Here is a 26,625-nt window from a genome sequence, read left to right on the forward strand (position 1 = left end):
TTTGCTGCTTAAAGAGAAATAATGTAAGTGCCCAATAGCTGACTGAAAATATCACTGTTTTAAAAGCAAGCTAAGCAAGAAATAAGGACCTGTGGTAACTTGATATAAAAACAGTGTGAGTTAGGCTTAGTCGTGGAACTTCTCTTCAGAAAACTGTTCTTCCTCAGCACATCAGATGTGAGGAGTGTTATAGACAGGAGAAGAGAATGAAGTCTTTGCAGTAGATGGGGGGTGTAATTAGACACTTCTGAAATATTGATAATACTTCGTTTCACCAACAATGTCTATGTTTTCTCTGAGCTTGTTAGGGAAAGGTGAATCCTACAGGATGGTTGAGGTGGGAGATTTAATCCATAAGGAATAACTTTCCTCAGAAATAAGAGGAGGCTGAAGTTTGACGTTTGTGTAAACTTTGCTTTTGGTCTCTTAAGTTTCTCTTACCTGCACTGGATAGGTGGAAGAGAACATTTGCAAGGAGCAGAGGAACTAGAGATGCTGGAAAACAAGGCTTCTGCCAAAACAAGACAAAAAATCTAAGCAGTTTTTATCTGCTTATAAGCCAGTTATGTTGGACTTGTTCATGGGTTTAATGCATATAGAGCGATAACATGCTTCTCTGAGGCTTGTCTTTATATCAGCAGGTGCATCTATACAAAGGAAGTAAATGGAATCTGGTTACTGCCTAGAAACAGTTGGGGATATGTTCTCTTTAATACTTTAAATTTAGAGTTTACTTAAAGTAAACCCAATATTCCTACATGGTAGTGATAACTTAACTAATTAATGTCCATTTGATGGTGACTTGAAGACGTTTTGTCAATCTTCACATTTGATTAAATACTGTTCTTGAGACTGAAATAATTGTCTCCAAAAGGATTGAGCTGAACATCAGCTGTGATTAAATGTGTTCTGACTGCATGTATGTGAGCCAACTGGGAATGATTTTAATTCACAGACTGTTGGAAGACTATATGAGAGCCATAGAAGGAGTGAAAAAGCATCTTCTTCAGCGATCAGAACCCAAGAAGCTTACTTTTGTAGGAGAGCTTGCTCATGGCCATTTCAGTGCCAAGATGGTAAGAAGTACAACTGCATTTAAAAAAACAACAAAAGAAAACAGAAAAACCACCACCACGAAAAAAATCAACATATGGACAGGGAAAGCTGCTTTTTCTGTCTTTCCTCTTTCCCCCCTTCAAAGAAAAAAACTCAGGAGAAAAAGAAAAAAAAGCCCAGACTATATATAGCCAGTGTGATGGCAGTACTGAGTAATTAGTTTGTAGATACTAGTCACCTGTGCAAACCAGGGGCCTTCCCTTTGGGTTAATCTAGGAAATCCACTTCTGTTCCTGTAAGACTGGACATTCTGGTGCTGGAGTCAAACTTTCTTCCTCTCTCCTCCCCTTCCCCTTTTTTGATCATAAAATTCCAGTACCTGAAACTGTTGAGGTAATGCCTTTTCTGTGTATTATTTATTTTCCGTAATTCAATATGTGTGGACCCTTACACACCTGGCTTTTCAGGTTTACCTTCAAAAGAAACAGGTGATCTAATACTGTATTACTGGGTCAAAAAAACCCAAAAAACCCCAACCTGATAATTTTGGAGGATTCTGTCCATTTGTGATACTTGTTTCTTTTCCTACATGTACAGTTATTGAGTAAAAAGTATGCTGCTTGCCAGTGGGGCAGATTGGTTGACCTTAACTCCCTGCTCTTAATTTGTGCATTCGTACTCTTCAGAATGCGTTTTAGGATCTTTCAGTTAAAGATCTTGTGTAAGTGCAGGTAAAGCGTGTGTGTATGTGGCCTTTTTTTAAGATGAGTGGTGTATTATTAAATTATGTGTAGCCTTATACATACTTTTTCGATTCCTGAAGTGAGCTTTAATGAGTTCTTTGACTTGGTTGGTTTATTGGTGTAGCATTTTTGAGATGTTCAGTTCTGTTTTTCAGCAAGTGCTTCTTGCATTTGAATTTCCCAAATGCTTTGCAAACCGGCTGTGAGTGGGGCTGGAGTCTGGGTTTTGGGTAAAGGGGCTCCCTTTTCCCAAGATATGACAGAGTTTAATTCGGACAGATAGATTTGGCTTAGATTTCTGCATGTGTCAGTACACTTGCTTCTGTTCCAGGGAGGAGTTTTGGTATTTGATCAGTTATTATTGGGTGAAAGGCTTGACAGGAATCTCACCCTGGCCAGCTGGAGAAGGGGCTGTTTGTCTCCTGTGTCTGTGTTGACAATCTCCACACTCAACCATTTCCTTTAGGACTGGACAAAGCTTTTAAAGGTCCATACAGGTGCTGCTTGTCCACCAGAGTTTTTACTATTTTTGGATGATGAGACATGAGATTTCATTCTGAATGGTAAGAATTATTTGAAATTCCATATGTGACATTAATCTGCAGTTCTTACATTCAGAGTATCAGTGGTGGATTAGCCCCTGAAGGAGGACAGTCAGTCTTGTATTGCAAATTGAATATTTGGGCATTTTATACAACCTGTTTTCTGATGTGTTCTTCAACTGACTTTGACAGTTGAGGTTTTTTTGAAGTTTAACTAAATTATGTTCCACAGTTCTTGAAGTAACACCACTCCTCTTGTTCTTTGAACAAATTGTTTGCTGTAGCAACTAAAAGCTGAGCAAGAACGTCTCTGCAGTCTTTTCATTGCTGCTGTTCTGTTTTGGGAAAGCAAGCAGAAATACTCTTTACACGATCGTCCTCAGGTGCCCCTCTTCCATATATGCATGAAGAACCAGTGATATTTTGTTCAAGGTGCCTGGTATCCATGGCATTCAGCTGGCAGTAAACAAGAGTCTTGGAGGGCTAGTGGTGAGAATGGGAACCAGCTGTATCCCAGAGTTTAGAAAAATCATGCTCTTGCTTCTTTGGTGCTTTATAGACATGAGGGGTAAAAAATTGCTATTACCCTAAATAATAGAGTTGCAAGAAAGGGGCAAGCTTCCAGGCAGAAGTATGCTTGAAGGCTTATCAGTGTTTTCCAGTTGTGTCAGTGAGTCTAACGGTCTTTGCACAGATGTTACCTCTCTTGCAGTAATGCTAAGGTGATTATTTCAGAATGAAGAAAATCTCCTTCAGCTGACCTCTCCCCTTTCTCCAAAGCTTTGTTTTCTGTGGCTGACTCCCATCTCTGTACCATTTTAAGTTTAAAATTAAATTCAGATGGTCAGTTTGTCCCTTTAGGTGTGTCTATTGAGAAACCTTTAGGTGATTCTGCCCACCCCCCCTTCAGGAGCTGGTATGTAATGTGTGCCAAAAACCACACTCTTCTTCCTTGCCCTGTCCTGGCACCTTTTTTTCAAGAACTTTACATAAACCCAGTGTCTTGTACATTTTCCAAATTAATGGTGTCTCTAATAACACTGCCTGCCTTATGCTATATTACATCAGATTGTTAAAATGTTACCCTGAAGTTCTTGGTACCTGAAATGTGTTTTGAAGAAGAGAAAGAATTAAAAAAAAAGACACACACATAGGGACACAGAGGCACACACAACAAACAGGTATTCACGTATCATTTTTTCCACAGTAAGAGTTGTCTTGTCTTGCAGGATCACTTGGTTTGCTTTTTGCCTGGTACTTTGGCACTGGGAGCACACAATGGATTGACTGCTGATCATATGAAATTGGCTGAAGCCCTTATAGAAACCTGTTACCAGATGTATGCTCAAGTAGAGACAGGCCTGAGTCCGGAGATCGTGCACTTCAATCTTCATGCGCAAAAGGGCCACAAAGATGTGGAAATTAAGGTGAACAGATAGCTGGCCTGAACTGTAACTGTGATTCTTTTGTGTCTCTATTCTGCTGTTGAAACTGCCAGCCGGGTATTGGTGATGTGCTCTGTGGAGCAGCTTGTTGTTTTGCTGCCTCGCTAGTCTAGGTGTATCCTAGCCTTTGTTTTTAATTAATCTTGTAGTGTATTTAGAAGCTGTTACGCATACTGAACTCTTTGGAATAGGTGGAGATGGGAATTGCTGTTTTTCTTCCTGCTTGTGTCCTTGAGGAAATTCCCTGTCTGAATTATTCTTGCCTTTTTGTTGTTTTTTTGTGGGTTTTTTTTGTTTGTTTGTTTTTTGTTTTTGTTTTCTCTTCCAGCCTGCAGACAGGCACAACTTACTGCGACCAGAAACTGTGGAAAGCCTTTTTTATATGTATAGATTCACTGGTGATAAGAAATATCAAGACTGGGGCTGGGAAATCTTGCAGAATTTCAATAAATATACACGGGTAAGGTCAACTTATAATCGCCTTGTTTCTGTCAGGACTGTATTAGCTCACTTGCTCTCTAACAAGAACTTTGGAAACCTGTTATCTTTCAAGAGTCATCAGGTACCTGTGGGGAAATTTGCAAGAACACACAATAAAATTCAGTTTATGCGGTGCCTTACAGTTTGAGATACGCTTAGTGCGTTCAGGGAAAGAACTTTCATTACATTGCTTAAAAAGTAAAATGCAGAAGCTGTACACAAACTACCGAAATGTCTCTGCTTCTTCTTGGAAGCCGTTAGGATCTCTGCTGTTACGTTTTTTAGAATTTAGAAGCTGAGAAGGACCTGGCTGGATTGAAGGAACCCTTTGGTTAAAGTTGGGAAAAAAATAAATAGTGCCATGAAATGGCATTAATGCTTTAATTGAGGGGGTTTTGTATTCATTCTGACTACAGTGCTCATGGAGATATCACTCTGATATGCTGTAAAAGTGCGGCCTAGATGCCAGTGGTCATTAAATATCCATGGTCTGCTCTTAAGAGGAAATAGGTATGGTACTTTGAGCAAGTCAAATGTGGAAATTGCACTACTTTCTCTACATTTGTCCAGAAACTTCAAGGGGATGCTCTTTGTGGTACCTTTTTAAATTAAGCATATGGACATTTAACTTCATTTTATCCTCCTTGTGGTTTCTTTTAAAAAACAATGAGATTTTTTTTCATAACTGAAGTTTTATATGTGAACGAAAACCAAGACTGAAATGAAAAACATGCTGATCTGTTTCTTAGCACTTACTATTTCCAAGTGCATCTGGATGTTAAGAAGTAAAAGTAATTTATTTTAGTATATTGAAATATAAAAAAAATCTGCTTTTTTTTTTTTTTTTTTTGGCACAGGTTCCTACAGGTGGTTATACTTCCATTAACAACGTCCAGAATCCCAGTAATCCAGAGCCACGTGATAAGATGGAGAGCTTCTTCCTTGGGGAAACACTCAAATACATGTTTCTGCTGTTTTCAGACGACATAGACTTAATCAACCTTGACAAATATGTATTTAACACAGAAGCTCATCCACTCCCTATCTGGGTGTCAGCATAGACTGGGTGTCAGTAGATCTTCTAGTGGCATTTTTATCTTCAAGTCCCTATACTTTTCAGGGTTTGAGGAGAGATGCTATATTGCACCTTTTTTTTGGCTTAAACAAATGAAACCTTTGGGGGAAGCATCTCTGGTTTGGAGAACTCATGTCAGTCTTAAATCTAATCCCTGGTTCTGGGACAGACAAGCTGTGCCATACTGAGCTGGTTTTCCTGGTATTGATGATGAGGTTCAGAGAACAGAGGTGTGGACCATGACATTCATGGGGCTCTGGAGAACCAGAATGCACTCACATCAGTCTTACTAAATGCTCATTAAATATCAGGAATGCAGCAAGTAGTCTTACAGCACAGGATTGTTCCTGGAAAGAAGGAGTAAGCCTACAGGTTTCTGGTTTATTCTGGATTTGCTGAAACACACTGTTCCTTCGTAAGACTGTGTGGTGTTTCAGGTGTTCAGAGGAATAAACAAAGAAGTGTAATGTCCCAGGTAGAAGCAAAGCTGTCAGTATTGCTCCTGATACTCTGATGTCATTCCAAACTACCGAGCTATGCTGCATCACGTTAGAAGAAGGAAGTGGCAGCAAAGCATCTGTTGTACAGTGTCTTAGTTTTATAGAGCACTTTGAACAATCTGTTGAAGCTGTATCTGAAATGAATGATGGAAAAGAATTTGCTGCTGGTTTGGCTCAAAGTGGTATATAATTTTGTAGAGGTATTGCAGTTTTTTAACTTATCTGCAGGAATGCAGGAGATAATGTGAAACGCAAGTGAAACTACACATACATTTTATATATTATTTGCATCAGTTAGACTCAGGTATTCTGACTGAAAGCTGCTTTCTGAGGTTGGGCACTGGGAAAGCTTGTGAGCACATTAGGTATAATTCTAAGTCAGCCTTCTTCCATCCTTTCCTGTCCAGATACTGCATTGTAAGGTGGTTGTTGACTCAAAACAAGTGTACAAATGTACAGCAAAGTTCACCTTCTTCATAATTTTTTGGACTGTGGAGAAATTTTTTTTCCCCCCTTAGGAGTACTCTGGGTAGAATTATTTTCATTGATAGTATTAAAAGCAAGCAATCTAAACGTATTGCAAGAATTCCTGGTCCCAAATAGAATTAGTGAAATCTGTTCAGTTGCTCAAAGACAAAGCAGACCCTTTTTTTTTTTTTTGGCAGGAATCTTATGGGAGCCCTGGGATCTTTCATTTTTATATGTGCAAATAGATTTTAAACCATGAATTTGGAAATCTGCTTTCTATAGTGCTTTTCCTTTTGGAAAAGCTACTTGTAGCTACTTGGACAGTCCTGTATCCGCCAGTAAGTTCTCAGAAATGTCCTTGTTCATATTTCTGAAAGAGGTTGTTCTCACCAAAATGTTCTTTCCCCTCACATTAATGGGAGCAATGGGAAGTACGCAGGCGTGTGGTAGTGACAGTGAGGTACAGTCCCCTCCAAATCTAGGGCTGCGAAGTGGAACTAATGAAATCTGACTGTAATGGTTAATTTTTCAGTGGCTGAGGGGGTACATGTATTTTATAGTATTTGTAAAGGAAGATGCATCTTTATTTGTTTTATGCTGATCAGTTCTGTTCGCTGGAGTCAGAAGCTGGGACCACTATTTAAGTGTTTTAAAGAATATTTATCATTCCATGTACAATGATGGCTTACGGAAACGGACAAATTTTACAAACTATTTAAATGCACCTTTTTCTGTCATCAAAGAGACCCTGGGATTTGCAAGACATGACAAAGTTTGTGCACAGTGTTCATGTTCCTCCAGTTCACCTGCCACCAGTAACCCTGGAAATTAGTTTCTCACTTACATGTGCAGTGGAATCCAGTAGCTGTAGCCTTTTGTCTGCACAACAGATTTGCTCCTAAGACTTTTGTTTTCTTTGACAAAACAGTAAAGAAGGAAAATGCTGTTGAAATGTGGGAGGAAACACCTTCATTGTTAATGCTTGTGGAGTAGGTTTCTGTTTTTGAGGAGCTGAGCCTTGGCTAAAAGCTGAAGGCTTTAAAACTGGAGACAAAGAAAAAAAAAAGATAACTTCAGTGAGACTATTCAGGTCCAGCTGACTTGTGTTGCTTTGGCCTTGTGCCTTCAATTGAAGCTGGGATTGAACCTTTAGTTAATGACTTTGCTATGGATTGTAAAACTTCTGCTGCTGTTTCACCTAGACGGCAGCCCTACTGAGGAAACAAAGACATTTCTTAGAAAGTGGAACACATAAATGTTCACCAAAAGTCTTCTGTTGTTGAAGTCTTATGCTAGTCTTAATGTAATTGACTCTACAAATGGGACTGTGGGAGTCTGTATTATAATTGTTTTGCCTTACGATTGGCAATAGTCCATTTCATAATGAGTTAAAGGAAGGAGAGAATAATAAATCATCACTTTCCCAAACACACTTCTTGTCTTAGCTGAGCCTGTTGGTCCAACTGATTTCTTTTCTACCTAATTCTTCCTGGGAAATGGAATCTCTTTGCAAAGTGCGGCTTTACTGTCCTCATCCTTTAAATCTGAAGTTAAGATTGTTCAGCTCTATATTTGAGAGCAAATGTTTGTTTCAAACTCCTGTATCACATGTGAAATGGCACAAACCAAAACGATAAAAGCTTATCAGCTTCTTCCTGTTCTTTTGCAAAGGTCTTTTTAACTGCTTACTTATTGTTACTTCCTTAACATAGTATGTTTTGTCATCAGATTAGTCTCGGAGCTTCACAGCCCGTCACGATTCCACTGTGTGCCCCCACAGCACAACAGAAGTTTTGCAAGTCTTTGAGAAGTTTTCTTTTGAGCACTCTGGGGTTCTTTGAGCCAAAGCCTTAACTGCAGGGTCTGTAATCCATTTTGGTATTTCAGCTTACCGGTACACTTCTGATGCTTGAGTCAAATGTTGCAGAAAGGCCATCTCTTCTGTCCTTTTGCACAAAGAGCTGTCCTGGTTTCTCTCCAAGAGCTTGAATGCCTTGCCTAATTAAAACAAAAAAGAAAAAAAACTCATCCCCACCCAGCTATACTGTTCGCTTATGCTTTCACTGAGAAACAGAGATGGGTATGGGCACAGCCACGGAGTGCTGCACAGCTGTAGGACTTGGAAGTCTCACACGCTGGGCTTTAAGCCATAGCTCAGAAAGAAACACTTGTTTGCTCGGAGAAAATTCAGTAGGTGGATGGGGCCACAGTTAGCATCTCATCTCGGAACTTTTTGAGAACTTAAGTCTGTCTCACTACAGGTCGTAGAAATTGGCAGTTCTGCAAGGTCTGAGGCGTTGGCTGGCAGGAGCCGCTCTGCATTTCACATGGCTTTCTGGTCACAGGGTTTTCAACCTTCCATGCCAAGCTCAGATACAGCTGTATTTACTTGTCCAAGTACTAGGCAAAGAATCTGCTTTGTTTCTTATACCAGTGTGACAGGGCAGTGATGAGGGATGCAGACAGCATAGGTTTTTGTAACTAACGTGTTTGCAGTTGCGAATTTCTCCTGCCCTTTTCCTGCAGCTGTGAACTCCTCGAAAGAACCCTACAGGCAGTTCAGCTCCCAGTTTCCAGTGTCACACTTGGTATATTTAACAAGACCAGTAAAAATGACGTGCCAGGGTAGTTCCATGATGCTGTCTGGCAAGTTTGTTGCTTCAACAGAAGGGTTGAGGGTTTCCTGACTTTGGATTGAGGAAGAGTGGCTTGGGGTTTTTTTGTCTCTGAAGTATTGCTAGAACTTGCTGTCAAAGTCTGGAGGTCTCAGCTTCCACTAAAATCCAACCCCAAGTTCTTCAGAAATGGATGACTTGGGCTTGCCAGGAGAACCTGCTGATTTGCATGATCAGTTTTCAAGCTCTGACTTAAAGGCATGTGACCAGAGAGACATTTCTGACTGTTTTGTGCCATGTTCGCATCTTGATCATACTCCTTGTGCTGGTACGTGATGATAGACTAAACAAGCCTTTTCTCACCAGCCCTGCTGGTACAGATCTCAAGCCAGCATGGGGGCTCCACCCATGGATGGGGCCTTGGGTCACTTTGCTCACGCTCCATTTTCCTTTTGTGTTCCCTGAAGTTCAGCCACAAGCGAGTTCCAGTGATTGGCAAGAGCAGTGACTGCTGCTGCTGGGCTCTTCCCTTCGGCTTGGAGAGCACCGCACAGCCAGGGTTTTCCGCTTGGATCCCGTTCTTCCACACCCAAGGCTTCAAAAGGTTTTGGACGTTTGTGGCATTGGCTTCAGAATTCTGCCACAGTTCCTGAAGCCTCTTTGTAATTCTTTTCAGTGCTGCTCATCTATCTTCTGTGTGGAAGTCCATGAATGTTTTGTTTATCTGTTTGCCATGGTATCTGAAAGCTTTTAGTTCATTCTTCCGTATAAATCAAACCACTTGTGGCCCTCCCACTATGTGGATTCCTTTGGGGCAAGTACAATCTGCAAGAGGAAAACGAGCTCAGTATAGTCCGTTGTAAGAGGATTAAAGCACTCTTACCTTTCTGGAAGGTCAGAAGACACCTGGGCCTCTGCCCACAGGCATGAAACAAGCCACTGGGCGAAGGTGGTGCAGTTTGCCTTCCAAAAGACTCACGCTGAATGTGGTGGGGTTGGTTTAATTAGGGTGCCTGCTTGCTACGAGCTAAGGATGCTGCTAGAAAGGTAACATAAGCCAGATGTCATCCTGTCTGCAGGCATGTCTTCACCATCTGCTTTTTCTAACGTGGTGCTATTCCTGAATAATTGCTGGGGTACAGCAAATCTAAATTCAGGAAAGTGGGGGGGTATGTCTGTGGGCATGGAGGCTGAATACCAGATGCTAGCGTCTCAGCAAGGCTGGAAGCGGCAGCATCGAGGAGCCAGGGTTTCAGCAACAAGGCTGAAGCCTGGCCAGTGTTGAGCAAAAAGGATGGGGACAGCTCTTGGCAGAGGTTTTCATCAGCACAAATAGAGATGATACGGGTCTCGTTGAGGGTGTAGGTCCACTAACAGTCTTAAAACATTTTTCTTTGGGGACTGGAGTTTGACTAATCGTGTCTTCCATTTGTTGTCCTTCATTTGTACATATCTCAAAGATTTGATAAAGGGACTTCATCTGTTCCTGCCTCCGCCCCGTGCTCCTCAGCGGGGGCTGGGGAGCAGCAGCTTTGACTTTTTGTACTTAACAGGGAAGAGGTAAATGGGTCAAAAAAACCCTTTTGTCAGCACCCGAGTGTTGTGCAATAACACCCGTGACTGGCATGGGAACCCATCGTGCTGCAATGGCAGGCAGGACCCAGCCACACAAATACTTGGTGCAGCGCTTGGTCTTTGAGCAGTGTAACGAGCTGAAGCCAACGCTGTGACTTTGCCTGTGTAATGTAAACCTCTGATGACCTGGGAGGCTTCTCTGCTAAGCCATAAAATCATTGTAAATGGATCAACTGAGGCATCCAGTTGATTACTAGGATTTAATATTTTTGCAGTTATGCTAGTATTTATTGGTGTAATTCCAGTAGGTAAGGATCCACCTGTTCATGTGCAAAGATGAGTTTACTCCAGCTGGAAAGGTGAGAAGTCTCCTTTTTTAATCTTCTTTGGTTGTACTACCAAGCCATGAAATTATATCACACAGTTTAATAAACCTGTAATTTATTTTAAAAAGATCTGAAGGTGTCTCAAGTGGGTGTGCTTTACTGGTCACTAATACACAGCTCTTGAGTGACAGCACTACACACCGGGATTACTTTGTATAAATCTCCAGCTCAACAACTGGAAATCTCTTGTGCAAGTTCAAACTAAAAACAAACAAAACCTCCCAAACCTACAGCACTGGATGAGGCTGCTGGAGTTGTTTTTGGTTTTTTTTTTCCAAATTATATATAATTGGTCACACTAGTGGAGTCCCATGTGAACCTGTATAAGTAATGACCGTACCTCTACTTTTCTGCTAGTCATCTTATGCTTACTTTTTGTCTAAAAATAATTTCGCTTCAACCTTACAGTGCCTCATGCAACCATCCTGTTCAGGACAGTGATAATTCTTGGGCCTTCCAGGCAAGCTTTTGTTATTTTCACCATTTATAATGCCTTTTCATTTCCAGCAGGTGAGCATGAAACCCACACAGCGTGGCTGGAGTTTCAGTCAGTCATTTGGCCTTTTGCTTTTCTTTTGATGCTTGATTAGGGGCAGGTGAGACACTTCAGAAAGGTGAATTTCCACCATCGCGGCAGAGGAGAGAACACAGAACACTTTCCCAAAGCAGCACCCACGGCAGGCTGCTCTCCGTGCAGCCTCGCGTGCCCAGCAGATGCTGTGGGCATGGACACAGTCACAGCCATCTGTCCGCGGAAGCTCCCAGGTGCTGCTCCCGTGCTCTTTCCAGCCCTGCAGATTTCACCCAGCCGTTGATGATGCTCGCTTCGAGCTTGCGCACTTCTGTGACAGATGGGGGGTCAGCTGGATTGCGGCCTCTAGAGAAAGCAAAGCAGGGGGAGCTGGTCAGGGGGCAGCCGCTCTTTGCCTCTTGCACAGGAAAAGCCAAGCCAGGGAACTGAAGCACAGATTCTCTCTTTTGTACTTTGTGTTTATGTCCTGGAAAACAAGCTATGCTGTCACACCCGCCAGGAGGCTGGGAGGCAGGCTTTGGAGCCCTGAGCTTTCCCTGGCATCGGTGGCTGCTGCCCGCTCCAAGCCTGAGGGCTGATAGTCTAACACCAAGAGACACTGGTCTACTTCGCGTGACTGATGGCTGCAGGCTATCACACCCTTGTGCCAATCCTTGTGCAAGAACATGCTCTAATGCCAGCACGTGAGCTTAGTGCCAAGTTCTGCACAACCCGACATCCCTGAGGGCTGTAGGAGCCCTGCACTGGAGAAGAAGGTTGCTCTTCCAAACAAGCTGGTATCCAGTCCTCCTTAAGTGAAGGATCTCCCTGGTTCCCTGGGCTGTGCCTAGCTGAGATCAAGCACCCAGGGCAGTAAGATTTTTGTCAGCCAAAGCAGAGTTCAGTACTTACCGGAGATCTAGGTGATGAGCGCCTCCTTTAATGGTCAATGCAATTAGTGAAGGGCTGAGGCTGCTGTTGATCTGGAAGGAGAAGGAGCAGAGACAAACTCTCACCAAGTTACCAGGCAGAAATGGACATCAGTTCACAAACTGGAAGGTGAGCTGGGCAGGACTTAGCTAAAGCACAGGAAGAAGTCCTTGGTTCAGCTGATATTGTGTCTTAATGAGCCAAATCAGCTGTCCCAAATGAAGTGAAGCTTCCTCCAGGATGAAAACCTATTCCAGTCCGGGTGGTTTGAAGTAACAGACTCCTTTGGGCTCATGCACCCTAAGCAGCCTGTTCCTCTTGCAGCTGGGATTGCCAAGACAGCCTAAACCAAGGAACTCCTCCATGACAATCAAGAGCTCAACTAACTCAAAATCCTGTTCTGGGTCATTTGGGGGTTTATATTTTAAACTAGAGCTCTGCCACCGCTCTGAAGTGGTGTTGAACCTAAGCCAGAATACGCCCTGGTTCGAGTTGCTTACAGCAACATCTCCCAAAGTACACAGAGACCAGAGACAGCGAGGAGCGCTCGGCTGTCAGCACCCAGCCCGGGTCTCGGCACAGAAAGATGACGGGTTGTGGCTCAGACCCTGGGTCTGCACTAGTGAAGCCACCTTTGCTGCATCAGCGTGCCTGGCTGATGAACACTATTCAATGTGTCCATCATTAATGTCCCGAGGCTCTTGAACGGTTCAGCAGAAAACAGCTGCTTGCAGAAGCTCAAATGGGCTACAGATGAATCCCCAGTGCTGCTTTGGAAGGGAAAGGGGGGCAGTGTATCACCTGGAAAGGCTGCTCTCTACTTGGTGTGCAGGAGTGCATGTGCTTACCCCACCTCCAGCCCATGGGTCCAAATCTCCATTTGAAAAAATGATGTTGCTTGCACTTTTCAGGTCTGAAATTCAGAGAGAAGACATTTGAGTGGCCTCCTGCCTGCCCATTTATCCAAACGGGTTTGGCTACTGCAACAAACATGGCCAAGAACAGAAAACACAGGAGAAAAATTCTTGGCAGTTTTTTTGGTTTTCCACTTCTTTCTTAAGGAGGTACAGAAAGGTCTGTTTGGCTCAAGTCAGCACAAGGCTGTGACTTTCTGCCAGGACTCGTTATTGCGCTGTGCCTGTCCCCACAAAGCTCAGCTGGGCAGAGCCAGGGGACAGGCAGGTGACTACGGGGTGATGCAAAGGAACGAGCAGCCAGCACAACTCACCTCCTCCCCAAAAGTTTGTCCGCAGCCAGTGTGCTCGTGGCTTCACGTGCCATTTGCTCTGACAGTACTGCTCTCGCATGGCCTCCGTGAAGGGCATCTCGGGGAACATGTCAGTCACGTTGTTGCTGTTGAAAGTTAAGTTGATCTCGGTGCAAACCTAAAAGCCATACAAGAGCTGTCACCGGGCGGGGGAGAAGCTGGAACCTGTTGGTGTGTCTGACAGCTTACCTGGTAGTCCCAGGCCTCAGCGTCCGAGCCGATGCCGCAGCCTGTGGGATCAGCACACGACTGGTACAGCTGGTATATGTCGTAGCACTGCGCTGAGCCGGAGTTGTTGTAAAACACCCCTGCCGGGTGGGAACAGCACAAAGCCAAGCTGTCGGTACCTCTCTGCTGTCTCCCCACCGCCTCCCACCCGGACCTCATGGGCAAGACCAAGCAGCAGGGCAGCTGGCCCAGCTGGGCAAGGCTAGGAGGGGCTGCACCAGCGCTGGATTATGAATCCCAACTTTATGCCAAAGCTTTCACCCTGTCTCCAGCCCAGCCGCACAATACCCTTTGCTTCTGCTGTATCTGCAGGGAGGAAGAGGCTCCCAGGCGCTCCCTGCCATCTCTGCTTGTGCCAAAAGCCGAGCAAGTCTCAGACACCCTTGGGAGAGCCCAGCCTCCAGTCCCTACGGCACCCAGGAGCCGGCATGCAGGACACGAGCTGAATGCTTCAAATTGAACAGCACACAACTGCCGAGACCTCCCCCTCCCCAGCCCTGAAAGCAGCTGTTGTCCGAACCGACCAGATTCAGTCAAAGACAGGATTTTGTTTGACCGTTGTTCAAGGAGGGAAGGGCGGCATGTGCAGGCTTGCCCAGATAAAAGAGCACCTGACCAGGCAGCGCGTAGCTGGGGAGGCGCTAAGAATGAGCTGTTTTTTGTGTGGATGGGTAGTTACCCGATAGCGAGGAGAAGGAATGCAGCTACACTGGTGGCCATCCGCTGCTGCCAGTGCCACAGCCCACAGGGAAAAACCACAAATGCTGGGGGGTTTGTACAATACCCAGCACCAATGGCTCCGCTTGCAAACAGCCCCACGTGGCTCTGCACGGCACGCAGCGCTCCAAGCACCGAGCGGAGGCTGTTGGGGGGGGGGGGGAGCCTGCAGCCTTTTGGATGGCTCCGTGGGATGGGCAGATCAGTCCCAGCTCCCTTGAAGCATAAAGTCACTGGTTCAGCTGCAGAAGGCTGCCTGTGAGATGCACTGAGTGCGTGCAGTGAAGGGTCCAGGGGCTGCTCCAGGGTTACACACCTTCCCGAGCGATGCTGCGAGGCTCGCGGGGCAGCTCAGCGAGGCTCGGGTCAGACACCTACCTAGTGAAACTCCTGGAAGGGCTCAGCAGCCTTCGCTCACAGAGCAAGCTGTGCCATGTGACACTGGAGGCGGAAGGGGTTCGCTTTCCAGCCCACAAGATCATTTTAGCATCAGCAAGTAATTACTGCAAGGTCCTGTTTGTTGGAAACCTGACAAGAGCGGGGAGCCCAGATGGTCACATCCAGCTGAAAGCCATCAGTGCTGCCGGGCTGAGGAATGTTCTCAACTTCATTTACTCCAACAAACTAGACCTCTCACTACAGAATATTGAGGAGACCTTCAAAGCTGCAGAAACCCTCCTGGTTCGGGAGGTGATGAAACTGTGCTTTCGCTTTCTGGAGGATTGCTTGAACTGTGAGAACTGCTTAGATGTTCTTAACATCGCTAAAAAACTCGGCCCAGCAGAGCTGAGACAGAAAGCCATGTGCTACGTAGGGCAGCACTACAAAGAGATCCTGGCTGATCCTCAGTGCTTGAAAGACCTGGACCGAGAAACCCTTTGTGAAATTTTAGACAGGACCGATGCTGAGGGATGCAGTGAGCTGGAGCTGTTCCGAGCTGCTGTGAGCTGGCTGCAGCACGACTGCACGCGGCTGAAAGACGCAGCAGATATTTTAAGGCGCGTAAGACTCCCCCTCATTCATTTACAGGATCTGCAGAGGTACGTCCAGGAGTTGCCTCTTATGAGGCTGGATCCAGGCTGCCGCCGGTACCTGCGGGAAGCTCTGGATTACCACTCGCAGCTGTATGCCCAGCCGGTCCTGCAGACCCGGAGCACCAACCTCCGCTCCAGTTCCACCATGCTGCTCGTGGCCGGTGGCAGAACCGCCGACAACTGCGTGTGCAGAGAGATGTGGGTCACAGACCAGAGCTGCGGCACCTGGCGCAAGGTCGGGGACCTCTGCGTGCCCCTGTACAACCACTGTGTGGCCGTCATCAATGACTTCCTCTTCGTCATCGGGGGACAGTGCACATTCGATCCCATGGGAAAGCAGCCATCAAACGAGGTAAGGAGACGTAAGAAACCTTTAGCCTTGGGGAAAACAGCAGGGTGAGGAAGGGAGGGAGTCACTCCTCTTGCCCACCGTAGACCTCCCACCTCTATACATCTCTCAGTGCTGCATGCAGTAGTGAAAGCCCTTGGGAATACAGCTTCCAAACTGTCTGGGAAGTAATCAGGTCCTGACCTGGTCTCACCTTGCTCCTACGGTAAACTGCCATCCTAATCTGTACACAACTGCCACAGTGCAGGTTCAGCCAGGTCCACATCAGTCAACCAAGCGACCCCACAAACCCTACCCCTGTTGCTGCTGCCACAGGACTCATGCTCAGGGGGTACGGTTAAAGCCTACCACTTTGCTTAGAACTGCTCCTTTCTTCATTTTGCCCTTGAAAAGCAAATCTCCTTTAGCTCCCAGGACCTTCCCCTTCTACCTGGAGAGTAAAAAGACTTGTGCAGGATTTTACGTTTTCTTAGATTGCTTCAGTGAGCTTACTAGAAAAAACATCGTGGTTTTCTTTCTCCTGCTCCCAAGGGGGGCTTATTTCAGCCTTGTACTTAGTTCAACAGCGCCGCTGCAAAGAGCAAGTCTCCTCTGCCTTGCAGGCAGGAGGCAGCTCGGCAGCAGCGGGTGAGGGTGCTGAAGCCCTGGTGCTGGGCTACAGCAGCAGCTCAGCACTCACTGCATGTGGTTCTGCAAATACTGCTCTGGCTCAGTGACCTTGACTTTCTAACCAGAACTGACAAAACGAGCTCCAGGAAGTATTTACTGCTGAACAAGAGACGAGTGGAAGCCCAGCCGCAGCAGAGATGCTGTGCCCCTGTGGAGATGCCACCAGGGATGAGGGGAGGGGAAGCCGCTCCTGCCTTCTCCTGGGCAAAAGCAGTGGGCAAAGCTCAGCTGCTTTCTTTACTACAAAAGTCAAACAATAGCAGAGATGGAAAACGGGCTTGTTTAAATCTCATTGAAATGGTTTTCAGCTGTCACATGCTAGCTGGAGTTTGAAACAAAGGTATTTCATTAAGCTGATGTGTTTTACCTCCTGCCTGCTGCAAGCTGAGAGCACCACCTCTTCCCAGACCCCCGAAACCTGCAGAAAGGCCATAACTGAGCCTCCAGCTCCACTGGGGAGGTATTGCTGCATCAGCTGGCTGGCACTGGAAGTTTAGCCTGTCCAGGTCTGAATATAAAGCCCTCCTCAGACCAGGGAAAACACCTACCAGCTCTTGAAGCCACACAAGACACAAGCTAACCCCAGCCTTCTGCTAACCATCACCCATCTGCTGTGATCCTAGGTTTTCCGATTTGATCCCCGCAACACCTCCTGGCTCCAGGTGGCCAGCATGCTGGAGAGGCGGACACGCTTCCACGCGGATGTGCTGACTGATCGCATTTTGGCTGTGGGTGGTGGGACGCTGCTAGGGACCCTCACCTGCACCGTGGAATTGTACCAGCCCACTGACAACAAGTGGGAGTTCACAGCTCCTTTCCCCACACCCATCGCTGATCACGCAGGTGCAACTCACAAGGGAATTCTCTATATTTCAGGTGAGAGAGCTAATAGCAGATTATTTTCATATAGTTTCATTGCTTTTTGCTGGCACCTTAATGTCAGAGTCAAAGCCTGCACTCACACCAGTAACACCCACAGCTCCAGTGCCCCTTTCCTGCTGTGTTAGCACAGCCTCACTGCCCTCCTCCTGCATGGCAGGAATTATTTTCTTTCCAAGACATTAAACGTGACACCATCTGCTTGCAATCCACACCCCTGCTTGCTTCTGACCTTGCAATCCTGGCTAAATCCCAAAGCTTTGCTGTCTGAAAAGGTAAACTGGGAAGAGGCTGCCATAGTGTTGAGGACGGGATTTAACACTGGTATTAATCTGAATGGAAGATGTGGGACTAACCCTACTGTGCCGCTTTGTTAATCTGTACAAAAAGAAGGATAATAGGGGCTTTTGCCCTCTTACCCACCCAGCCTGTGCAGCTCTTGCCTGACAAGTGATCCTCAGCCTTCACAGGGGTCTTTGGTAGATGGTGCAGGACGTTTAACAATAAAGCAGCATGGGTTTAAAAACACTTCAGGAAATCATTGCAGGATCATTAGCTTTTGCAGCTACTGATTTGGACTTGAAAGATAATCTTTGGTTTGTCCTCGGAAAAGCATTGTGTTAAAAGCACCGGACCAGTGCCATCGCTGTAGGCTCCCAGCTTCGCAAACCAGGCCAGCGGGGATCACAGTGCTGACCTAGTCCAGGTTAACCTCAGCTGCAGTGGAGGACGCTCCTCTGTGATGGAGCGTACACCCGAGGCCCTAAGGGCAGGGAAGGTGCACACAGCCCGTCCCACCCAGACGTGCACCCCAGTAACAGCAGGGCACCTGCGCTGGCACTGCAGATGGGTGATGGTTCAGCTGGGGGAATGGCTGAGACTCAGGTTCAGGTCTCTGCTTTGACTCAGGTGGCCCACAGTGCCACAGGCAGCTTGTTTAACCTCTGTCATCCCTGGTTCCTACCAGAGAGGGACGACAAAATTGTCTTACAGAGCTTCAAACACACGATAGAAACCTAAACTGGGTAACACCATACCCCTCTGGTATCTTACCTACCTATAGCTTTCATTTCCTTCTCAGCTAGTGGGGTAACAGCAAATTTGATTTCGCCAGCCTACAGCCCTGCCCAAGCAAACTGAAAAATTAAGAGGATCACTTCAGTACCAGATTAAAACACAAGCCCCATGCAGGCAGAGTGCCCACGCTGAGCTGAGCTGGGGCTTACGGCCAACCTGAAATCATCCTCCTTGTTTGCAAAGCCTCTCTGCGGGCTGGAATTCAACAGGCAGGCAGCTGGAGGCATTTATCCTTCCCATAGCAGCACCCTCCTTCTGCAATAATGCACCCCGGAAATACTCAAGTGGCTAATAAGGAGAAAAAGTTGACAACAGCACTGACAGACTGGCTCTGACCTTCTGACAAAAATCCAAAGTTCAAAGAGCTTTGAATGCTTTTCTTTCAACCATTCTGTGACTGTGTATGCTGGAAGCAGATTTCCCAAGTAAAGCTGCTCCTGGTTACACCTGAAACATCCCAAGAGCTTATTCAAAAGCCTTTTGTGGAAAACAGTTTACAGAAAGAGCTGGAACTGGTTTGTTTTGTTTGGGTTTCTTTTTATGCTCTTTAAAATACCTAAGAATCTCAGGTTTTAGATTTCACATCGCATCAGCTCTGCAGAATGGGGTGAAATTTTAAATCTGACCTTCTTAGGTATTTTAAAGGCAAAAAAATTTAAATAAATCAGCTCTGCTAATGTTTGCAGAAGGTTTGCTGGATGTCAGAGAGCATGAAGGATGGATTTTCAAGATCTCTTCTTTCCTTCTAGGGGGCTTCTCTGGGGGTAAAACCTTAAGAGACACTTACAGCTACCTCCCTCGCCTCCGACGCTGGATTGGCAACAGTGCCATGGCTTTTACCCGCTGCAATCATGGGATGGCCGCAGCCAGGGACAAGATCTTCTGCATTGGAGGAAGGACTCTAAAAGGAGTAAGTTAATTTGCTCTTAATCCCAACTCTGATCCAAAACTGGGGTCTCTGTTGCTAGGCTCTGACTGGTTTATTTCAGCAGGTTGATCAGTAACTTTATTATTTTTGGCCTCTTAGTGCACCAGCACAGTGGCAAGTCAGGCCAATAAGCTCATGAAAACGTGCCTGTCATCACAATCATGTACATCAGAAGCTGCCCTGCTGTCACACTTTATTTGCTAGAGTACAAAGGCTGTTTAAAGCCGTTTTTTCAATAAAGAAAACAAAGTGGAGGCTCAGCCTGCTAACACAGGAACACCCAAACGTAGAACTGCCCATGCACCTTCCCCAAACACACTGACCACCTGATTTTCCTTGTTTGAGCTGAGAGGGAGCGAAACACTGGCAGGCAGGAGGAGGAATGGACTGCGGTGAGGACCAGCCTAGATTTTAGGAAAGATGGGCTCTATTCCTGGAATGCAACTGAAATCTCTTCAAACCTGGATTTTCCAGATCTGAAAGAGGAGGGAAAGTGCTGCCCAGCCTTCTGGGAAGAGACCTGACAAGGACTGACCAGCTCACTTCAGGAGAATCCCACTCCCTGAAGCCCAGAGAACTGAGTTTTCAAAGATCATTCATCAATTCCCATTTGAAAGTGTAAAGACTCGGGGCCTGGCCCCATTTGACCACGATGGGTACAGTTTCTTCTGAAGGAACGAGGGCATCTTACTTGCTTGCTCACTGAGTAAGAGACAGAAACCTACAGAGAGAAACTGCACATCGAGGCTGACATCAAATTCCTCCAGATGACACAATCTCAGTTACTGCCCACAATTCAATCCAATGCAGCCCCCTTTCGATGATTTCCTTTGTAATGTGTAGAAGTCTGGTGAGCAGGCAGGATTTGGCCCATGCCAGTTCCAGCAGGTCCCTGTGGCACCTTGCTCAGCTCACTCCTCTGATTTTCCCAAGAAAAAGCAAGCTCCTTTAGAGCTGTGCCATTCTGGTATTTTATTAGAGTTTTTTTTTAGGCTCTGACTGCTAAATGTGGATCAAAAATCCGGCACCTTGAGCCCCATGGTATTCAAATAGACGTTGAGCTGCTGGTTTCCTTTATCACGAACCAAGCAAGCCTGACGTGACAGTAAAGCCCGCTCGAGGTATGATCTGCTGGGTGAGTGTCGGTCTGGTTCTTTGCAGGTGGAGGAATGGATTCACGTCGACGAGACTGAGTATTACTGCCCCGTAAGCAATCAGTGGACAACGCTAACGCTACCCCTGTTCAGCTGCTGCCAGTTCAGCATCACAGCCCATGACACCACGCTCTACCTCGCAGGAGGTGGGTCCCTGCAGCACATGAGGAAAGAAGACAGTGTTTTCCTGTACGACACAGAGAAGCAGGTATGGAAGAAAGCCAGCCGCCTGCCTAAAGCTCTGGTGGATCATGCCTCCTGCATGATTAAGCTGTCCCCAGTCGATGCAGCTGGGGAGATGGGGAGAGGCACAAAGTGCTCCCCCATGGGCAGGAGGAAGAAATCTACCCTCAGCTTGTTCCTCACAAAGAAACAAGAGTCCCACTCTACCTCAGAAAAGAAGTAGGATGGAAACACATCAGACAGATCTGACAGCGTTTGCCCAGACATTAGTTTTAACAGCTCTTGCAGTTGCCAGCCAACAACGCAAGGCTCTACTTACAGGTGCTTCTAGAAAACAGGGTGTTAAATACAAGACTTCAAACTGATATTAACTCACCAACAAGAGCAGCCAGGCCTTGAATTGCATCTGTGTGCGCAAGGATTTGTTCACAGCTGACCTGGGTGAGAAAATGACAGGCAAATTGCAGACAGAACAGTTAACCGTTCGCGGAAGGGCTAAGGTCATTAAAATTACCACTTAAACATTTTATAGTTCAGCAACTTTCCAAGGGCCTACTGCAACAGGTTTCAAGGTTTCTTTTCCTCCATTCTAGCAGCAAAATACACAGAAACAAGGAGACAGGGCTAGGACAAACAGTTCCTTTACCAAGTCAAGCAGCTATGCAGAGGCCACAGTGATACACAACAGCTCCTTCCCCTGACAATCAGAATATTTTAATGTCCCTCTAAAGGCAGGGTAGAATATTTCCTTTTTACAAGTTGTTAAACAGACCCTAGAAGGGAACGCCATGCCCAGTGGAGCCAGAGAGAGCATCTCCTGACTCCCAGTACAGCGCAGCCTGGACGATCTCTCGCACAGCATGCGTTCTGCTCCAGGACTTGAACCATAAATGCCACAAGGCCAGAGGCAAATAAAGTTCCATCGGCACCGTGTGCTGGAGTGCAACAGAGAACAGCAGCGCTGAGAGCACACCAGAAGAGACCAAGAACTGCAACAGCAACTGGTGATCTGGGGCCTTTCAAAAGCAGCCAGCGTCTGAGAAGTATTTGCAACCCCTGAGAACCAGGTCTTTTCCCACACTTCACCACCTCCCATTCTCTCGGAAGCATACAGGTTTTCCAGTCCCCAGGGCAGCAGACTTTTCCGTACATTATACTCTGAGGTATCCCATCAGCCTGGGTGATGCTTAGCAAGGAGTCTAATTTTTAGAACTCGGTCCCTCCCCACCAGAAAAATAATACATCTATGAAAGTGTGTTGAGGTGGGCTACAACAAAGTACTTTTCTAAAAAGCGACAGGTTTTTAGTGCTCAAAAGCTGAAGTCAACAAGCTTGCACAGCTCTTTGTGCTCTAATTTCCCCAAACTGAGTCTGTTTTGCCCAGGATGGTAATCACTGAGTGGTCTCCCTGTCCTTACCTCGACCCATGAGGCTTTAGTTATATTTTCTCTCCCCTCTCTGGTTGAGCAGGGGTGTGACAGAACTGTTTGGTGGGCACCTGGTGTCCAGCCAAGGTCAAACACCACAAGCATCCACGATCACCTCCCCATCACCATCACCAGTAGTGTGTGCCTGACAGTAGCAATTCTCACCACAATCCTCACCCTCGTCCTGGTACTCACCTTCACTGGATTGGCAGGGAGGTGACCCATGAAATCTGTTTTGTAAGGGTAGTCCATCATGGCCATCATGGTGAAGGCATTTCTAGCAAACCCAAAAAGCTGGTAAACATCCTCCTTGTTAGAGATCTTATTGCACGTGGCCATTTTGCTGCTGATTTCATCGTAGGCTGCAGAGGGAAGGAAAATGAAAGACACAGACTTCAAGAGGGAAACAATACCAGGCTGCAGCATCTTCTTTCACTCAGAAGCAAGGAGATGCTGTAACACACAGATGAAGTTTCTACTGGGAAGGACCCGTTACATTTAAAATTACACACACGTGGATGTACAGGCATCAGCATCTCTGCACCCTGCACTCTGGCCCCATGGAGCAGCCAACACCTCCCTGGGAAGCCCAGAGGAACCAGCACCCACTGAGACAGAAGCAGTCCCCGCTGGCACAGCGAGAGCAGCTTGGTATGAGCCATCCTCATCAGCGCCCCGCCTGGCTGCCTCCCCCTCGCCCCTGTGGACTCCCTCCCTGGGGTCTGATGTGTCACCAGGCAAGCTGTTATGCAGGAAAGCATGGTGCAGTATACAGATCCCAGTGAGCATCAACAGCTGGAAGAACTGGCAAAAGCTGGAAGAATGGAGTGGGGCGTGGATAAATAAAAAAAAATGTTCCTTGGGAGCTGGGTGCATTTCCAGTAAGAACTGAAAAGAGAACAGCCCTCACAAAGGACTCCCAAGACGTGCCTTCAAACTTCAGTGTGATGCAGAGAGGTCAGCTGGAGTCAGAAAATACATCTTGGAAGACTGATGCGCTCATATACTGGATGCACTTCCAAGACGCACTCATACACCTTTGCATTTCTGCTGGAGAAAGCTGCTCCCTTCATTTGTATCCTCCACACTTTGGAGCTGCAGTTCCCGTCGGTCCCCATCCTACCCTACACGCTGCCCACTGCAGCCTGGCTGTCTTTCCTTGGAAATCAAAAGCCTGGGACCTGCCTCTGGATACTGGAGAGCCTAAACCTTAAATATGACCACCTCATCCACCCCGCTGCGGAAAGGCAGACCTCGAAGACCTTGGCTATTTAATAGTAGTATTTTTCACGCTGTGACCCAAAGCTAAAAGGAGGTTTGGACTCCTGGCTGCTCTGGGCAATTCCAGGACCAGTGCTGTAGCGAGGCAGCGACAGCAGCTCTCGGAGGCACACAGCCCCTGACGTGCAGCACCACAGACCCAGCCCGGGCTTGAGGCAGACCAAGAACCCACCACAGCTGTTCCAGCGCCACACAGGGCTCCCAGGAGATGCTGCATCAGCCCACGATGACCTGCCCTACCTGGGGCATGTTACAGAGATCCTCACCAGTCTCTGTCCTTGGCTTCACCTAACTGTCCAAGGCTGGAGGTGAAAGAGACTGTGAGGGCTGCTTCAAGACCTAGATTGCATCTCAAATCTCTCTCAGATATGTCCAGTGAGCCGAGCCATGCAGCTGTCATATCCACCCCAACAGTTCACAACAGCGTGGGTGTTGAGGACAAGTATCTGCTGCAACATGATACTTCACCACCATAAAATGCAGGTGTTTTTGCACTTCAGTGCAGAAAAGACAGTTTCATTAACACTGTACAAGCCCCCACAGAGATGCTTTCATTTTGGTGTTGGTTACTAATTTTAATGCTAACAGAAACTGCTCATTAAATCAAAAATCAATTGTATAAGCAGAAAGAGGCAGCCAGGTGGGCATTTGCATTGATTTAGCTGAACCGCTGGAGGACCTAGCCGAAGGAAAACTGAAACAACTGTTTTCTGCACGGCTGGGACTGGCTGCCCTTGGGAAGCCACCTGCAGGGCTCTCTCCTTACCTCCACTCAGGAACAGATCCTTAATCTGCTGGAAGGCTTTGCGGACAGCAGCGACGCAGCCTGGGCTGGACTTCTGAAAGTCCTGATGGGACAGAAAAGACAGAGGATTACAGTTGCACAGAGGAGATAGATGTGGAGGCTGCACTGGGAAGAACTGCCAGAAGTACCAGGATACTGGCCCGCTGGTCAGAACCTCATCCGTGCCTCCAGGAGCAGTGACACCATGCATCTGCCTTGTGCTCCAAGCAGCACACCCCAGCAGAAGCCAGTGGTCTGCACAGCTCAGACCAAGCAGCAGCTGTTTCTCCAGGCCTTGTGGGGTGGCTGTTAGACAGAACGGCACGCACTTATGGAACCACTGGACCAAACACAAAGCAGCGAGAGGACACACATACCTGGCCAGGACATGGGAAGTGGGTGCCAGGCTGCTAAGCCCAGTAGTTTGCTTGGTTGTTTTTTGTTTGGGTTTTTTTTTCCTTTTTAAACACACAATAGAGTCCTTCCAACTGCACTTTGTCCATGAGAATGAGCCATGGAGAAGTCAGTTATGCACAGAGGGTAGAGCGCTGCTTTGGGAACCAAGACCTGCTCTTCTTAAACCTGCCAGTGACCTGCCAGATGACCAAGAAGGCCATATCCTTTTTCCTGGGATATGAAAATTTTTCATTACTGATCCTGAAAAAGCACTTTAAGGTATGTTTGAAGAGCTGCGGCTGGTTCTGCTGGTGGAACAAGTTGCCTCTGTCACTGCAGGCTCTAGCAACCCAAACTCTTTCTGTCAGCTTGTAAGGCAGTTTGAGATATGCTGGCAACCGGTGCTTTGTAATAAAAATAATTATTAGGGCTCTTTTAAGGTCTCTTTACCCTTACTAGAGCAATGGTTAAGTAACCACAAATCACTAACTAAGCATTTTTCTTACAAAGACCCAGCCTCTACTAAAAATAGATTTCAGACCTTTCTTCTATTCCTAACTCTGCCAATAGTTATGCTTAGAGAAGTCACTGTGGCTTTTTCCACAGTTTACCTGGGCATCCCTTTAGGGGTTCCAAATCTCCTTCTGGATGTGCTTACTGATCTTCACCTACTAATAGTTCTAACTGGAGTGTGGGGACAGATTGACCTGGGACAGAGGAGAGCAGGTCTGCTCTGGCTGCCACGAGACTGAGCTCCCCACTAGGCGATGCTGGACTGAGCTCCCCACTAGGCGATGCTGGACGGCTGCAGCACGCTGCCCAGCACACTAAGGAACCACCACATGTTCCCGTTCTCCTCTATGGATCCAGGAATGGTTCAGCTGAGCCGTCACAGCAGCAGAGGGAGGAGGCATTACAGCCATTCCAAGGGAAGCTGTTCTCCCCCCCAGGCTGCCAGCTTTACTATCACACCTAATTATACCTAATTCAGCTGCCTAAACCAACCCAAGCTGGTGGCTTGAACAGCCCCTGCAGCAGTACCCCTGTGGGAAGCACGCATGGGGCTGCACGTGTAGTATCCACACAGGGGCTTTCTGCCTGGTTGCAGGTAGGGCAGGTGGAATATAGAACCTAATCTTCCACAACATCAACTTTCTGCCCTTTTCTCACTTCCCCTGTGAGCTGGAAAAGCTCAGCAACGGTCACAGAGAAAGCTGCTTTGAGGCAGCGCGCTCTGACTCAGGGGAAGAGAGCGCTCCCGCAATGATCCATCAAAGGTTTGTGCCTTCGTTAGTATTAACGGCTCTCTGGGGTGTTCTCTCACCAAGAAGAGCACTGAATTCAGATTTCAGCGGCACAGATTGCTTTTATGCAAACACACTGACGGTGGAAGGAATTACTTTGAAAACAACACGAAGTGCCTGGTTAGGAACTCAGCCCAGAGGCTGGCTTACTGCTGCAGAGAGAATATATTTAAAAATGAATTGGGAAGTTGTTTTTTTTTTTTCACGTGAAAAGGTCAAAGCCCCAATTCAGGGGTGTGTAATGACTCACAGCATATTTGCAGCTGAAGCAAGTCAGAGCTACCAGCTGAACAGGGTTTCTGAGAAGGAAATGGCTTCAACCAGGGAATAATTCCCACTGTAGGGCCTGTTAGATGACTAAGTGGTATTACATTTTTTGTTTTAAAATGTATAATTTTAAAACAAGGTATCTTCTCTTATAAACTTCAGAGTTTCAAATGCTATTGCGTTTATTTTCATATGATTGTCTCTTCTTTACACTTACTGGTAATGCTATCTGTCCTGTTAAGTCTCTGCATCAAAAGAAAGTTGTCATATATGTAAATAAGAGCAAAAAGATCACAGGTTTCATACACGGGTAGTTCATGCAAAGCCACCTGTGTCACCCAGATCTAGAAATTCA

At 46.5% G+C, this 26,625-nt stretch overlaps 3 protein-coding genes across 3 annotated transcripts in view; 2 read left to right on the forward strand and 1 right to left on the reverse strand.

Annotated features, from left to right (window-relative positions):
• Positions 1-10,954, forward strand: part of MAN1B1 (mannosidase alpha class 1B member 1) — a 23,227-nt gene extending 12,273 nt beyond the window's left edge. The window contains exons 10-13 of the mRNA XM_005231347.4: positions 956-1,076; positions 3,571-3,768; positions 4,115-4,246; positions 5,124-10,954. Of these exons, the coding sequence (XP_005231404.3) occupies positions 956-1,076; positions 3,571-3,768; positions 4,115-4,246; positions 5,124-5,327 (655 nt within the window). The 3' untranslated portion in view covers positions 5,328-10,954. The remainder of the gene's footprint in view (positions 1-955; positions 1,077-3,570; positions 3,769-4,114; positions 4,247-5,123) is intronic.
• The window catches only part of DPP7 (dipeptidyl peptidase 7), a 23,213-nt gene continuing 7,511 nt past the window's right edge, over positions 10,924-26,625 (reverse strand). Inside the window, exons 6-13 of the mRNA XM_055805821.1 lie at positions 24,286-24,367; positions 22,434-22,600; positions 21,188-21,248; positions 13,783-13,901; positions 13,555-13,711; positions 13,175-13,239; positions 12,309-12,379; positions 10,924-11,762 (exon numbers count right to left, since the gene is read on the reverse strand). Coding sequence (XP_055661796.1) covers positions 11,621-11,762; positions 12,309-12,379; positions 13,175-13,239; positions 13,555-13,711; positions 13,783-13,901; positions 21,188-21,248; positions 22,434-22,600; positions 24,286-24,367 — 864 coding nt within the window. The 3' untranslated portion in view covers positions 10,924-11,620. The remainder of the gene's footprint in view (positions 11,763-12,308; positions 12,380-13,174; positions 13,240-13,554; positions 13,712-13,782; positions 13,902-21,187; positions 21,249-22,433; positions 22,601-24,285; positions 24,368-26,625) is intronic.
• Positions 13,908-21,202, forward strand: LOC106112076 (kelch-like protein 9). The gene is made up of 4 exons (XM_013294340.3): positions 13,908-15,924; positions 17,214-17,466; positions 19,296-19,456; positions 20,636-21,202. The coding sequence occupies exons 1-4, from the start codon at positions 14,866-14,868 to the stop codon at positions 21,032-21,034; spliced, it is 1,872 nt and encodes a 623-aa protein (XP_013149794.2). The 5' UTR covers positions 13,908-14,865; the 3' UTR covers positions 21,035-21,202.

The sequence above is a fragment of the Falco peregrinus genome, chromosome 1 (assembly GCF_023634155.1).
Source record: "Falco peregrinus isolate bFalPer1 chromosome 1, bFalPer1.pri, whole genome shotgun sequence".
Taxonomy (NCBI): Eukaryota; Metazoa; Chordata; class Aves; order Falconiformes; family Falconidae; genus Falco; species Falco peregrinus.